The sequence below is a fragment of the Myotis nattereri genome (genome assembly GCF_964212035.1).
Source record: "Myotis nattereri genome assembly, chromosome: 3".
In the NCBI taxonomy this organism is placed as follows: Eukaryota; Metazoa; Chordata; class Mammalia; order Chiroptera; family Vespertilionidae; genus Myotis; species Myotis nattereri.
In genome coordinates, this window is record NC_138077.1 from 123,243,906 (window position 1) to 123,260,589 (window position 16,684).

A 16,684-nucleotide genomic window follows, 5' to 3' on the forward strand; every position below is an offset into this window, starting at 1 on the left:
AAAATGTACAGCACAGCTATGATGCTTAACAACCCTGTAGAATAAAATATGTTCCAAGGAATATTAGTTCAGAAAAACATCACATTATAGAAATAGATGCAACAGTGAGGAGGAAAAAGTCACCTCACCCCAGCACATCAGATATTACTCAGCCGTTTCAGTGAGAGTCTAAGGCTATGTGTGCAATGTGAGAAAGAGAACATCGCCCCGCCCAAGGCAAACTGGAGAGTTTTCTGAGTCTGTTTACCAGTTAAGACTTGGCTTCTAATTTTGTAAAGTAATCAGTAACTTAGTCACCTGTGAAATTTATGGTCACTCCTTGATTATATACAAAGCTATCTGGGTATAAGGAGGGTTATTAGGGGAATATGAAGCTTTAAGAAAAGTTCTCAAGAAAACTATTATTGTTATTAGGCAATAAATAAATAAATAAATAAATAAAGTTCACTTGCCCACAGTAACTGGGTACAGTCTCTGGCAACAAAAAGCAGTGCTCATTATTTCAAATGGGGGGTGGGGGGCGGGTAGTTTAATGGTAGAGAAGGGGAAGACATAGATCGAATGAGAAGAAAAACAAAGTATTCATGTTTCAAAGAACATTTTTCTCCCATAGGACTTATTATATCCAGCATCAAATCAGATTAAAAAGCAATAATCTCCCACTGGCCTCTGTTGAAAGACACATCTTAAACAATTCTGTGTTACCCTGTGCATAATGTTTTGGTCTGAGCTGGAAAAAGAATTCACACCGCCACAAACCATGTCTGACTCGACTGAAACATGCCTCTCTCTTTAGTCTTTGGTAAGACTTTTATTTTCATAAACCATCAGGTGATTAGTTCCTCTTTCCTGGATCTGTAGTTCCCTGCCCCTTGGCCAGCTAAGATTTTCTACCCTTTTCTGTTGTTGTTGCTCAGAGGCAAAGGGGTACAATTAAGCTACTGATGTAGCCCACGTACAGTTAGTTATTTCAGAGTCTCCGGGTGGCCGCAGAGGCAGGCAGGAAACAGACTGCAGGCCTGCACACACCCTCAGTTCCCTTGTTCTCTCTGGCTCTCGCCAGTGTGCACTCTGCTTCCATGTAGCGGCTCCTGGGGAAGATGCCAATAATCTCTGCTTTATGTCCTAGCCAGCAACCACATGCTCCTATGTTGACTTGAAGGAAACAAAAGTCTAAAGGAGAGAGTATTTAACTGGAATGTACCTTAGAAAAATTCCAAAGCATGAGAAATCCTCAAGCAGCCTTGCATATAAAGCAGAAACTTTCCTAAGTCAGCAGCATTTCTTAAAACTCAGAGTCCACCCACACCACAGGCTACACAAGAAACGGGAATCTGCAAAAATCATTACTTTCCCTGCGAACATTGCCAAGCACCTGCAAGACTGAAAAAAGGAAAGACATCCAGTTCTCTCTGAGGAAGTGCAGGCCTTTCCAGCACACCTACTGAGATGAAAACCACATGGTGAAGGAGTAGAAAAAGTCTGGACCATTAAAAATGTATTTTCCAAACAATCAATGCCCGAAAGTTTAAAACTTCTCTTTAGAGTCAAGAAATACTTCAACACTGTGACAGAGATTATCAATAATTTCCTTTAAGCAAAACAAATTCTTAAACATTAACTAAGCCCATGGATTACTCGTGTATAAAATGCTAGCAAGCACACAGATCTGGAAATTCAGTCATCTGCCCTATTGACTGGGAGCTTGTCTCCTAACTTCTCGTCACCATCAGTGTCCTGATCTAGGATTGACAGAGAGACGGGCTGCCCCAGGCCAGCGAGCACCACATCCTTCCCCAATCCTGCCTGCCCATCACAACTTTAAGGCCTCTCTCTGATTCTCCCCTGCCATCTCGCCATCATTGGCCCCTTATTTATATTGCTTAAATACTATCTCAGCAAACTCCAACTAATCATTTATGTCCTTTTGCTTTATTTTAATTTTCCTATACCAGGTATTGTATTAGCTCAGACAGTGGACCACTGGTTGATGCTTGGAATTTTGTTCATTGCAATGGTATTTATCATGATGTTTCATATGTAATTCCAATCTAAGAAAACAATAACTATTTATTCCCTGCTTTATTTCAGAAATAATTTAAGACTGCTTATACAGATACATATAATAAAATAACACTTATATTATAGAGACAGGAAATGGGACAAAGGAGAAATTACAGTAGAAAAGTTTAGATGAAATTAGGAGAGAGGCTTGATTTACAGCTCAGCCTACCAGGCCCACGCACATGCGAGATCAGACTCTGAGCTTTCTAAGCTTCCTAGCAGTCAAAGGACAGAGAGACTCGCTTACATCGGTAGCTGGAATCGTAGAGCCTGCTGGTCACATCTGTCCCACCACTTATTCTGCAAATAAAGTTTTATTGGAATGCAGCCACACCTCATCACTTACATGTTATTTATGGCTGCATTCATGGTATAACAGCAGAGCTGAGTGGTTGTAACAGAGACCTGCAAAGCCTAAAATAGTTACTAACTGGCTTTTTACAGAAACAAAGTTTGCAGATGCCTGCAGATGATTCTGTGCCTGTGAGACAAAAGCACAGCAATTTCCAAGGGTAAGCACATTCTTTGTATGGTTCCGAAAGGAAAGAGCACTTCCTACTGTAAAGAGTTTACTATGTAATCTCCTGGAAAAAAATACAAACAGCCTTAGCTTCATTTTTACAGTAAATATAGCAACAACTTTCACAGAGCCAATGGCATGATATCACAACACAAGTCAGTAAAACGATTCTAGGTGAGGCTGAAACGATGTAGTTCAGGGGGAGTGCTCTTCTGGTCTGGCTTAGTTCAGGGAGGATCTGTGCAGAGGTGAATGTCAGGTCAAGGCAGCCCTTCCCGCCCATCTTCCTTCTCCCAGGCATACGTGGCTAATGGATCAAGGTGTTCTCTCCAGCTCCCTGAGCTCCCTGGGCTCACTAGCAATCTCAATCTATCATGAGCAGTTGGCATGCAAGATAAAACCGATATGTCATCTGTGCTTAATAGTCTCTCCAAGTCTGATACATACTCATGTGGTAGGCTGAGGTTACACTCTGCAAAGTTTCTGAAGCGCAGCTATTCTAGTTTGTCAACATGTACAGCTGTCCCCTTCAATGGCCATCTTCAAGGAAGGCCTAGATTCCTGGGAGAACCAGAAGCCTCACAAACCTACACAGATGCAGCTCAAATGAGTGTCTGAGAGCAGGGCCTGGAGTCTCCTCAAAAAAAGGGTGGGGAGCCTGGCCGGTGTGGCTCAGTGGTTGAGTGTCAACCCAGGAACCAAAAGGTCATGGTTCGATTCCTGGACAGGGCACATGCTCGGGTTGCAGGTTGGATCCCCAGTAGGGGGCACGCAGGAGACAGCCAATTAATGATGTTTCTCTCTTGTCGACATTGTTATCTCTCCATCCCTCTCCCTTCCTTTCTCTCTAAAAAAAAAATCAATAAGAACATTTTTTTTAAAAAAGGTGAGGAAGCTGCTCCTCTGCACAGACCAATGGGTGGGCAGGGCCAGAGAACAGCACAGGAATTTTACCGGGAAACTTTTAAGCCCAATACTCAACCTGTTCAAAGAAATAAAACCTCCAAACAGCCATGACTGTGACCCACTGATCTGGAACACATATATTCCTAAAGAACTCCCTAAGAAGCAAGGGCTCCAAAATAAATGCAAATAGACTGGAAACAGTTCAGTGTTGGGAGATGACAAAACTGCTGACTGTGGATTCAGAGAATATACCTGTAGCCTTTCTCTATGTCCATTTCTTCTCTGTGACTCTAATACTATGTTACAGATTATATTTCTATCCTATATAATAAAAGCCTAATATGCTAAGTGTCCAGTCATCTGTTCAATCAATCAAAGCATAATATGCTAATGATATGCTAAGGCCACTCAACCGCTCGCTATGATGTGCACTGACCACCAGGGGGCAGACAGTCGACTGGTTGACCAGTCACTATGGCATGCACTGACCACCAGGGGGCAGACAGTCAACCGGCCGACCAGTCGCTATAATGTGCACTGACCACCAGGGGACAGACAGTCGACATGCCGACCAGTTACTATAATGTGCACTGAACACTAGGGGGCAGACACTCCAACCAGTAGGTTAGCTTGCTGCTGGGGTCTGGCTTATCGGGGCTGAGTGAGATGGGCTGGACATGCTCTGGAGCCCTCCCGTAGTCCCTCCCCCCACTGGCCAACCTCCCATATCCCTCCCCGGTCCAGATTATGCACTGGTGGGGTCCTTTGGCCTGGCCTGCACCCTCTTGAAATCCAGGACCCCTCTGGGGATATCAGAGAGCCGGTTTCACCCCGATCCTGCAGGCCGGTTTTGGCCCGATCCCATGCTATATAATAAAAGGCGAATATGCAAATCGACTGAACGGTGGAACTACTGGTCGCTATGATGTGCACTGATCACCAGGGAGCAGACACTCAAGGCAGGAGCTGACATGCACTGACTATCTGTGGCAGCACTAGGGATGTCTGAATGATGGCTTAGGCCTGCTCCCCAGCCGGGGGGACAGGGGGGTGGAGAGATAGGCCTAAGCCATCACTTGGACATTCCCCAAGGGTTCTTGGACTGCGAGAGGGTGCAGGCCGGGCTGAGGGGACCATCACCACCCCCCCCCCCCGGCAGTGCACGAATTTCATGCACCGGGCCTCTAGTTCTAGATAATAGAGGGACAAAAATTCAAGTAACCTGAAAGTGTTATCTAGTTTTGTTTTTTTTTAAAATATATATTTTATTGATTTTTTAGAGAGAGGAAGGGAGAGGGATAGAGAGTTAGAAACATCAATGAGAGAGAAACATTGACCAGCTGCCTCCTGAACACCCCCTACTCAGGATGTGCTCACAACCAAGATACATGCCCTTGACCGGAATCGAACCTGGGACCCTTCAGTCCGCAAGCTGATGCTCTATCCACTGAGCCAAACCGGTTAGTGCGTGTTATCTAGTTTTAATAAGCGCACTTAAGAGAAATAGGACTATTCTTATTTGACCTCACTGGAAAATGCTACTTAATCTATAACTGACTCCTACCCATGTTGTTAAAGGAAAAGAAAAAGACAAAACATATTATAAATAATTTTACATTATTCCTAACAGTTCTTTTCACCAGAAAAGAAAGCATAAAAACTAGAAAATAAGTAAAAACATTCATGCCTAAAACCTTCCTCCTTCGTAGGGGTTTGTGGCTGTATTCTAGAAAACACCAACTTCAAAGAAGTAAAACACAACCAGATTAGATGGGAGAGTTACTATGTCCAACAAACATGAGGAATTAATGCAGAAAAAATTTTCTTCACCCTAAAAAGAGTAAATACTAACAAATACTGCCATTTACTCTTCTAGTACCAATGCACGGGATTTGAGTCCAGACCACTTAAAGCCATATCCAGGCACATGAGAATGTGGATAATTCAGACTCTGCACAGCCTTACGGGGGAAAAAAAAGTAAGAAAAATTATTTTTAAAAAAAGAGAGAGAGAAATGGGGAGAGAGACATTAATTGGTTGTTCCACTTATTTACGCATTTATTGGTTGCTTCCTGTATGTGCCCTGATGGTGTATTGGGACGATGCTCTAACCCACTGAGCTATCCAGCCAAGGCTGGAAGAAAAACTCTTACAGAGGCAATGAAAACACTGATCCCAGAACAAAGGGTAGCAGTGGAGGGTATGTTTTTCTGGAACCAAGCACAGGGATGCCTAATGATGTGCTGTACTTGAAAGTGCGCAGAACATTAACACAGAAAATTCTGGAAGAAAGCAAAAGCCCCTCCACACCAGCTGTGGGCTGATCCCTGCTTCTCTAAGCAGTTACATAGCCCTCGTGTCCTTTGATGTGTCCTGAGCCCACGCCAGAGACCAGGATAGACTGGGTGTTGGATGACATTACCTGGGAAAGCGTCTTCACAGCAGCTGAGGCCATTCAAGTTTGCACTTTCAAAAGATTGCCATCCCAAACCACCAGCACAGAGCCCCTTCCCAGAACCACGTAGGTGCCATAAACACTTCGGCCAATTTCTTCAAGACAGGTTGGGAAGACTCCTACTTACGTAATGCATACAAGGTGAGGATTATTCCAGCCAGGCAGAATCCTTCGAAGAACCTGAGTGTGCTGAACATCGTCACATTCACGGACAGGGCCACGGTCAGGCCAAAGATCAGAATGAAGATGATGGAACAGAGCAGCACAGGCCGCCGGCCCACCCTGTGCACAGAGAGGAAACATTAGGAGTCATCATTACACAGGACCGTGGTGCCAGCCTTGAAAACCCAGCATCCAGTAGGTGCTCAATAGATGCTGAATGAGTACTGGACTAAAAGTCTTCCTACTGTCCAGACCCACTGTGGCATATCTAGGGACAGAGAGGCACCTGGGGGAAATGTAGCTCGACCGCCTCATTGTGCAGAAAAGGGGGCCTAGATTAAACAGCTACTGCATAATAGAACTGAAACAGGAACCCAATTCCCGTTGGTAAGTCTATTTTTGAGTATATAGGAGGATAATTCAAGGCAAGAGTAACAAAATCAATAACAACTCCCCAAATGTAAACCTTGACACACCCATCATAAAATGTCCTGAGAAATCACTGACCTTTGGAACTGGCACCAAAGTCAACAGAGACACTGAGTGAAGTAGCTTCATCTCCTTACTCAGGGCTGGTAACTAGTCAGGCGCCTGACCTCACACAGCCTACCAGAGCTGGGGCCAAGCCAGCTGCCGGTGTGTTTCAACTGTATAATGAGAAGTCATTTTTAAACTAAACTTAGACTAAACTAAGATAGTTCAACTTTAAATAATGGGTGTGAACCTGAAAGTGAAGCCCACCGGGCAGCAAGGGGTGGAAGGAGCCCAAGCCACTGTGTTTCAGAAAAAAACTAGACTAGCAGATTATAGAGCCGGGCAAGATCGGCTACTACTAGGGTGTGATGTGCTCCTAAAGAGTGGCTGAGAGGTCCACAGGGCGGTTAGGGGGTCTATAGGAATGGAAGGTATAACTAGTTCTTCACCCCTCTCTTCCTAGCCTTCCAGGTTTTCCTCCATCAATTTACTAGGGAGAAAAAAAATCATACAAATTAATATAACCCAACCAAGCTTGAACTAGAAGAATAGCTCACAAAGAAACTGGAGAGAAATTCTATTTGTCAAAGGAAGAAAACCAAACCTGGCAGCCCCAACACCTGAAGAGTAACTAATGCAGCCGTGGGCAAACTACGGCCCGCGGCCCGGATCCGGCCCGTTTGAAATGAATAAAATTTAAAAAAAAAAAAAAAAAAAAAAAGACCGTACCCTTTTATGTAATGATGTTCACTTTGAATTTATATTAGTTCACACAAACACTCCATCCATGCTTTTGTTCCGGCCCTCCAGTCCAGTTTAAGAACCCATTGTGGCCCTCGAGTCAAAAAGCTTGCCCACCCCTGAACTAATGCCTTGAATTAGCCTATATGTGCTTATAACAAGGCATCTACATAAAAGTAGAATGCCCAGAAAAGGCAAATAGAAACAGAGTAGATTCCTGGTTGCCTAGGGCTGGGGGTGAGAATGAGGAATGAATGTAGATGGGCATGACACTCCCTTTTAAGGTGGTGGAAATGTTTTAGTGTGGTGATGATTGTATGATTCTGTAAATACACGAAAACTCACTGGATTGTGCACTTAAAATGGGTGAGCTTTATGATATGCAAAATGTAAATTATCTCTCAATAAAGCTGTTAAAGCAACAGCAATGCTCAGTAACACATGGCTTTGCTCTATGAAGGAGATGAATATGATTTCCAGAAAACTTGGGGGGAGGGGTGCTATAGGACACAATTTCATTCAGAATTTTTTAGGCTTCTAACATTCCCCGTAGTTACCTTCAGTTTAGTGAAATGAGGCCGAGCTACGAGATCAATTACAATGTTCTGATACTTTAGAAGAGATCCTCGATCTTTTTTTTTCACTTGTATAAACTATTTAAATCTCTCCCTTTGAAATGATTGCTAAAGTCAGTGAATAAAATTACTATTAGGAACTGTGGGGCAAATATGATCTTCAAAGTCAGAGCCCTTGGTCTTTTATCCAGGCCCACCACTTATACACTACATACATGGTCACGAGAAAGACCACCCTTGTCCGAACTAGCCTCCTGTTTCCTTAGGAACAGCCGGTCAGTGCCAACCTAATGGGCTTGTGGTCAAGTAAGTGCAAGTGATCCAACAAATGGTCAACAAGTGTAAGTCAGAACCCCTGGAGTTTTAGTGTGGACTGCCTTCCCCGGCAGAACCCCATGAGGGATGAGGGATAAAACCACAGCCCTAGATCTGTAATGCAGAGACACAGAGGGCTTTATCAACGAGGCTCCATGGTGAGCAGAATAATGGCCCCCCAGGATGTCCACACCCTAAACACTGGAGCCTGTGAATATGCTACCTTTCCTGGCAAAGGGGCTCTGCCAGGGCTGAGCCAGGAGCTAGAGGGCAAGGGGTAAGGGCTCCTGGGGTGAGAAATGTGAATGTCTAGCAAAAGAACCAGCTGTGGGGGGAGGGGTGTCATCTGGCAGCGCCACGGTCAGGAATGTCTCCTCGAACATCTAAACTAGCACATCCTAAAACATGTGATGTGTGTCCCCAAATAAAACGTGGGGAGAACGGTAACTTCTTAAAGGACAAAGTGTACCACTTGACATTTTATGTGCTGACTACAGTCTTAGAGAGCTCACCCCAGCTCGGACAACTTCCTCACATGCCGTGACTGGGCCAGCAGCTGTGACTCTGTAGTTCCCTCTAAACGTGTCCGTTTCCTTTTCAGCAAGGCTCACAGGGAGCACAGAGCCATAAATAAAAGCTAAGGGTGGAAAACACCAAAGTTTCCAAGTGCAACCGAGGCCCACTCAAATGCTCAAAGAGCCACAGCACAGAGCCCTCCCTGTCCCTCCATCACCCACGGCACCCCACCCACCTCCGGGCCTCGACAAAGGGACTGCAGAGAAGTGAGTCTACAAGATCCACTGGTTTTTACTCCTGAAGGAGGACCCAAACTCTTCTGCTTTTTGTCCCCAGTCCTAGTGTGTGATCAGGGAGGCCAAACAGCCTGTGCTCGTAAAAAGTAAGAATTCACAAAACCACCCCGAAGTAATTTAAACCCCGTTACAGGCTGATATTAATACAGGCCCATATCTGCTTTACCTATAAATTGACTGAACAAGGAAACTAGAACCCAAGTCCAGTCTGCGTTTCTTTAGAAACAAGTGATGTGAATTATATTAGTGTATCTTCCTAACCTATTTTAATGCCGATTTGGGAAATAAAAGTCCTTGTGGTTGAAACACTGGAGTATCTTTTAGATCCATCCAGTTTACTCTGAACACCTTTAAGCTCAAGATTTGGTTAGAAAAAAGCCCCTGTGCTTGCCCCACCCTGCCAGCCCCCAGGGGCCTTGCACAGCTTTCCAGACTCAAAGCTTCTCTGTTACCGTCCCCGGGGAATGTGTCCTTAAGAAACATTTACAAATCACGATTAAGCAAATTCTGAACACACAGGCAATCACACATGTTAATGCCAGGAACTCTCAAATAGATGCTAGCTTTTAGAAAGAAATGCCCAGAACTTGAAAGTGGTATCAAAACTCCTCAAGGTTCCACACACTGCTCTGTGCCCCGGCTCCTGCTGAGCCAGCTTTCTCAGCTAACCCCGCCCAAAGGGCTCCAGGGGGAGGCACAGGCATAAGGGATTTGCTCTATGTTGTTCTTATGTTACTGGGTCCAAGATGGCCTTATTCACACACACACACAAAAGTTCCTTGATAGATAAAGGAACGGTGAGGGGAACAGCTAGCCCATGCCTCTCTCCCTGAGCAGTCCCATTACTTGAAACCCTGTCAACACTGGGCAGCTGCCTCCCCACTCAGACATGTCACTGCCGCTGCTGCCCTTGTGACCGCAGGAGGCCTGAGATACAGTGCCAGCACCCTTGAGAAGAGGCAGGCTCTGAGCCGTGGGACTTAGCCCCACATCCTGCCTCTCCAACTTGAAAGCTGAGTGCACTGGGGGATTTTACTTCAACGTCTGTGCTTCTGTTTTCCCACTCTCAGACAGAGGTGATAGCAGAACCTTCCAAACAGGGTGCTGTGAAGATGGAATATTTTCACATGGGGAAATACTTAGCACCGTGCCCAGCAACAGTCATCAGTCAGGACCTCTCGGTTGCCAGCACTGTTGCTATTATTGTTATCATTCCCATCTCTAATACCACCTCCCCACCCTCCTCACCAGCCTCATCACGTCATTCTGAACCAGGCACTCTGCTCCACCCCTTAGACCTCCTCACCCACCCGGGTAAAGCATATTCATTCTCACCTGGTCACTGCCCCGCCTCTGCCTGCGATGCCCATCTGTTATCCAAATGCTGCCGCTTCTCCAGGCCCAGCTCCCCATGGACCCCACAGAGGCATCTGCTGGCCAAGCCAACTTCAGGAGCTGTCCCTCTCTAAAACCTGTGGGACATTTTGAGGTGCGACCTGTTAAGTTCACTAGGTCCTCCTCTCCCCATTTTTTGATGCGTCTTCTACATCCAAGCCATCGGGGCTCAACCCAGAAAGCCCGGAGCCGAACTCCTCCATCTCTTCCTATCTAAACACTGACTGTCAGCAGGAGAGAGGGCTGCAGGCTGCTGGCTGGTTTTGCTAGATTCTTGCAGCTAAAGAATTTAAATTCTTTAATTTAAATTAGAGTGAATTTAAATTCTCACTTCACAAGGGTCTGTTAAGGGCACTGGTCAATTCTTTCCATTCTGAATTCTCCAGGTGATGGCGTCAGCTCCTGTTCCGGCACTAACACTGGGGCAGAGAAAGGGCAGCACCAGCGTCTAACACTGGCCGCTCCTCTTTAGCCTGCAAAGTCTTGCAGTGGCTTCCCAAGGTTTACGTGTGGGCACGTTGGTACTCACCAGTCAGCAATGCATCCAGTTATTAGGTAGCCAAAGATTAATCCAACCAGTAAGGAGAACTTAGCGATATGGACCTTCCAGGCATTATCACACACAAGATCCCACTAGAGAGGGGCAAATAAAAAACAGATCAGAGAGAAGTACACACAGATGCCAGTGCTAGTCAATCACAAGGGCAACACAGAGCTGTGGTGACGGCCGTGACGCCACTTACAGCGCCACGTCACGTATACCATTAGGAGGCCCCTCCGTGTTTTTGAAAATCCAACAACAAGAAATATAATTTGCCCACAGCAGGCAGTGTAACGTTTCAGTCTGAGGCAGGTTATGAAGGTCTGTAGGAAGTACCCGCGTGAAACCTGGGCACGTGCGTTCCTGCTGTTCCCAGCACCTGGGGCAGGTCACTCGAAGGCAGGGAGCAGCCGAGGAGGCCGCGTTCCTGGCCGCCAGCACCTGTGAGTGTCACAGGGCCCAGCAGGCAGAAGGCCTTGCCAACTTTTTACACCAGGCATCATAATGACAGGAGGAAATTAAAAGCAATTTTTGTGTTTTCATCCCCCCAAACTTCACAAACTTCATAAGTAGTCAAAAATAAAGAGGGCTCATAGCAGGTGTTGGAATATCAACTTTAAGCATTCCTACTATTTTGCTGGTAAACATCCCGTTTTCCCATATTCCACTCTAAAGCTATCTGCTGCACCTGGAGGGAAAGCTGATCAATCAGTAAGTGCAACATTTAGACTATTTTTGAAGCTATGTGTTATTATTTAATAAACAAACAAAATAATCCTCCCATTTTTCTTTTCTCCTTTTGCAGCCACAGGAGAGAAGCCCAAGTTTATTTCCTGGAAGTGGCATGTGTCTCAGGGGAGCACCTGTGAGAACACAGCCCTGGATCCATAGCCATCTGCATGGGGCTCAAGGGGCAAATGGGGAGTCTCTGCTGGTGGCACCACCCGTGTCACCCCGCAGTGACACCGACGCCCTCCGTCTTGTGGAAAGAGGTGGCTAAAGCTTCCAGCTCTGGGAAGCATTAGTCACCCAGGTCAGTGGAGAGGGGGAGTGAAGCAGGAAGCTGGAGAGGTGCCGGATGGGTACGGCAGTGGGGACTATCAGAACAGAGGGAGTTCTGGAAGCAAAATCAGGATTCCTGGGGGTGGCATGGGCCGTGTGGAAGGCTGGGCTGAGATCTGATCTTCGCTCTGCCTTCTTCAATATCTCCCCCTTGTCTATCTGTCTTGAGACCCAGAGTATAATGTAGGGGGTCCTTAAAGGGCATGGTAAGCTCAGGTCAATTTCTGTAAAACCTGATGGCGGCCCCAGGAGTCCTCAGCTGTGGGTCTTGGCTTCAAGGGGCTTCGGGAAAAGCTGAACTTCGGCATCAGACTCTGCGGAGGAAGGCACCTGGCCCAGGCAGAGCCGGAAGGCGGGCGCCTGTCACGGGTACCTGAACTCTTTGGGACACACACTTGCTCACTGATGTCCCCAAGGCATGGCCGACCCTCCCGAGAACTTGGGAGAGTGACTAACTCCTCTACCTATCGGCTTCCAGAGCGATGGTCAACACCAGGCTCAGGAAGAAAGGGAATGGTGGGCCCAGACTGACAGGCGGACCAAGAGCCTCGTTGATAGTGGATAACTGGGGAGTGGGGCACCGCTGGGCACACAGAGTCTCGTCATTAGGAATTCAAATACAGGACTTCTTTAGGTGGGTAACTTCCTCCCACATCTCTCCTAGTGGTCCTCAAAGGTGGTGAGGCCAGCAGCATCAGCACCACCTGGGAATGCGACAGAGATGCGAATTACTGAGCCCCACCCCGGACCCGGACCCCAGAGTGAGAACTTTCAGAGTGAAGTAAGTGGTAGCCCTCCAGGTGATTCTGCCGCCTGCTCAGGTCTGATCACCAGCGGCCCTGCCCTGCCATTTCCTGCTACTCTGAAGCCGAAGACTCAGCTTTGCGGGCCTGGCTGGGTTCAGGAGCAGCATGCAGCCGGACCCTGGGTGAATCTGCACAGTGCACTGGTTACTGTTTTGTGCTGCAAATGCAGAATTGTGAAAATAGACTATGAGTTAAGTGGGCCTTTGATGGAAAATCTGGAGAACCAACATTCAGTGTATATTATTTCTAGGAGAAAACAGATTTTTAATAATCAACACCTTCAGGAATGCAGGCTCTGCCTACACTGTGGGTTGTAGCATCCTACCTACCAGTGTGTATAGAGTCTGCTTCCCAGTTGGGTGTATACACTGAGGCCATGTGAATTGGTTTCTCTCCTCGCTGCCCAGCCCAGGAACCTGCCCACAAAGTCTTCCACTTCCAGAGTAAGAGCTACACCTATCAGCACAGCTGGCTAACCTGGGAGGGGAGGTGCTACAACACCTGTAATCATAATCTCCCAATCACACCACACCTGCCTGTGCCTCCGCGTGGCACATTCTTGGCAGAAGAGGGGCACACCTGGTCCCAAATGGCTGCTGAGGAGGGAGGGCACCAGCTGCTGGCTCTGTGGCAGAGAGTCACGGGCTCAGGTCTCCACCCAGCAGATGAGTTTACTTGAGGTTAAGGGATAGATACAAAGAAGCACATCATGCTTATATTAGATGCCAGGAAGCCAGAGATTTTATAATAGCATCCAGGGAGGTGGGGGAAATGGCCAACACTGCAGTGAACGCAGCCACCTAAATAATAACTCTACCTGATCTGCCATGGGCAGCCAAGACCCAATTTAGGTGCTACCAAATCAGAGGTTCACCGGCCTCCTCAATGCACCTTAATCAATGGACAGCACTGAAGTGGGAAACGAAAACGCTGAGACAGACAGGCACTTACACAGCTGCTAGGGAAAGCCTTGCTAGAGCAGTTCTCAGGCGCCTGCTCTAGGTCTGGGAGAGGGGCCGGGAATCCAGGACCAGGCACGTGATAGGTGCATTAACCCCTCAGTCAGGCAAAGAAGTAGGCGGCATATCTGAGTCAACAAGCAAACTCACTGCAGGCCCAGCAGGTTCCCCAAGGTGAGGTTCCTCATGCCTGGGGCTCTGCCCATCACAACACCCTTAAAGCCTGCAGGGCCACCCCAGGCACATTCCACAGCCTGGAAGGAGGGCTGGTGGCACCTTTGAGACAACATCTCCTGTTTGACTTCTACTTCTGTACTTACAAAAATGTACGGAGAAAAGAAAATATACTTAAACATATTATCTTCAAAGGAATCTCAGAAGTATGAGGAAGCTTTGAGATGACCTTGCTCTCGAAATTTGTTTGCTCCACTATGGCAATTGATCATTTCACTAAGCAAAGACCAAGGGATATTAAAACATCTAAAATATGCAAAACCAGGACTCAATGCAACCAATTTGGTCTCTGACATTACCCGTCTCCTCTCTCTTCTCAATCCCTACCCTCCCCCCAACTCTCAGTCACCGCTTGCAGAGACTCTCCCTTTCACACACTCCTGCACCAGGATACCCTGCTTCAAGGGAAAGGTAGGGGGGTTCACTCACCTTTCTCCAGGTGTGGGGCTGGGAGGCTAAACACAAACAAACAACCACTTCCAGACTCCCTTACAGCTAAGGTTTTAAATATGGTGTAGGTTCTGCCAATCAGCTGCATGACCCAAAATAACTTTCAGTGCACAACCTAGTTCTAATTTTTGGGATGACTTGAATTAGGAAGCATGTGAAGCGAGGAATAAGTGGGACATCCATGCTGCTGTTCAGATCTGGCAGGAGGACTTGGTTTGGATGACCGTGGCCCTCGGGTCCCCAGCCTCCTGACTGTGACTCAGTTTCCCAGGCAGGCCAGTCCAGGGAGCTGTCCTAAGAGACCTTCCAGAGGCCCCACCTTCAGCTGCTCCTTCATGTACTGAGTACGATTTCCCTGTGTTCGATCCCTATCTCCTTCAATGCCTAGTGTGGTGTCTGTTATCTACAAATTGAATCCTACTCCCTGATTAAATTTCCTTGGGATGGGGTTTGCAGAACTGGATGTCACCATCCTCCCTTCCTGAACTAATACCAGAGCCTCCATGCATTAACTCCGGCCTTCCTCTAATCCATTCCCTGCAGAACAATGAAAATAGTCCTCTAATTAGGCACGTTAACATTTCATCAACAGTTCTAACAAGATCATAAAATCGTTAAAGTCTCAGCCCCATTTCATAATCATAGGCTTGCTTTCTTTGCCATTGTTTGAAGACCAGGGATGTCTATGGTGATGCCACATGAGGCTTGTGAGCCAAGACTGACTGCATAGTGAGAAAATTAACCCTAAAGGTGTTCTCCTATTTAGTTGCACATGTTCCATTAAAAAAAAATTTAAAGGCAGAGGTTACAGAAAATCTGGTAGATTTTTCTTTACCCATGTATTTTTAAGGATGCGCTAAAGTAAATAAAATTTATGATTTTTAAAGCAATAATCTAATGGCTTGACTTGCCAGAGTAGAGAAATATTCATCAAGAAAACTAATGAAATTTCTAATGAAGATGGAAAATAAATGGGAGATAAGAAAAACAACCTTATTTTCAGCCATTATGAATACTATGGTAAACTAAATTGTAAAAACAGAGAACAAAAGAAAAAGAATATAGCCCGGTAGTTGAGCATCAACCTACGAATCAGGTGGTCATGGTTTGATTCCTGGTCAGGACACATGCCCGGGTTGTGGGCTCGACCCCCAGTCAGGGGCATGCAGAAGGCAGCTGCTGATCAATGATTCTCTCTCATCATTGATGTTTCTATCTTTCTCTCCTTCTTCTTTCCTCTCTGAAATCAATAAAAATATATTTTTTTTAGAAAAGAAAAACCATTGGAAAGAAACATTACTTATTCAATTTTGAAGTGGAGCTGGAATTCCTAAGGATAAACACTGAGGTGAAAAAACTACCTAAGGCAATACTGATAGAGTTTATAACAGTTTAACTGTGACTACTTAATTATTATTCACGTTAATTATTTTTAAAATCCATGCATCAAAAATACCACAAGCAAAATTATAAAGTCCCAAATTTGTAAAATATATTGTAGGGGATCAGAACGTACCAGCCCAAAAGATGCCACTATGGCATAAAGATGATGTGAACTGGAGGCAAATGAGAGTCAACAGATGCAGAAAGAAGCCTTCTCAAAGCTTGCTTATCTGACTAAGAGCAGACACTTCTGAGAAGTGAGGGCTGCCATGCATCCTGGCTTCTGGAGGAATTTTATGGTCAACATGATGGAGTCAGTCCTGAGATGGGTCTGCAAATAATCTTACTAAAACGACTCTTATTTTCCATTAGTTTCCCTCATATATTTATCTTCCCAAGTTTGCTGCCCCTAAAAGCCTAAACCCCTTTTCCTTTGTCTTATTACTCTCTACAGATTTACTTTTATTAAGATGCTACATAAGCCCAAGTTTGTACATGCTAAGTGCACCTATGAATAAGCTCTGGCTTTCTCTTGTTCACCTGTTTGTCGTCAGTCTAATTTTCAGGGTCCCAACCACAGAACCTAGGACGGCAGAAGAAAAAGGGGATTTTTCCTTCCTTACAATATCCGAAGGGTTAATATCCTTCATATTTAATAAGTATTTACATAATATAGACTAATATTCCAACTAGAAATAAGTAAAGCACTCAATCAAAATATAAAATGGCTAAAAAAAATACTTGGCAAATCCTCAATTCTACTAATGAAAATCAGAACTAAACACTCCTTTTTTTTTTTTAATTTCCCAAAGATGCAGGAGAAACAAAGA

The 16,684-nt window shown here is 45.7% G+C and overlaps 1 protein-coding gene across 3 annotated transcripts in view; it reads right to left on the minus strand.

The window, feature by feature from the left end:
* SLC22A23 (solute carrier family 22 member 23) overlaps window positions 1–16,684 on the minus strand; it is a gene marked incomplete at its 5' end in the record, with an annotated part of 183,974 nt that overhangs the window by 130,737 nt on the left and 36,553 nt on the right. For all 3 annotated transcript variants that reach the window (XM_081087271.1, XM_081087270.1, XM_081087269.1), the window contains 2 exons: window positions 6,073–6,227; window positions 10,949–11,052. In XM_081087271.1, the coding sequence (XP_080943397.1) occupies window positions 6,073–6,227; window positions 10,949–11,052 (259 nt within the window). The remainder of the gene's footprint in view (window positions 1–6,072; window positions 6,228–10,948; window positions 11,053–16,684) is intronic.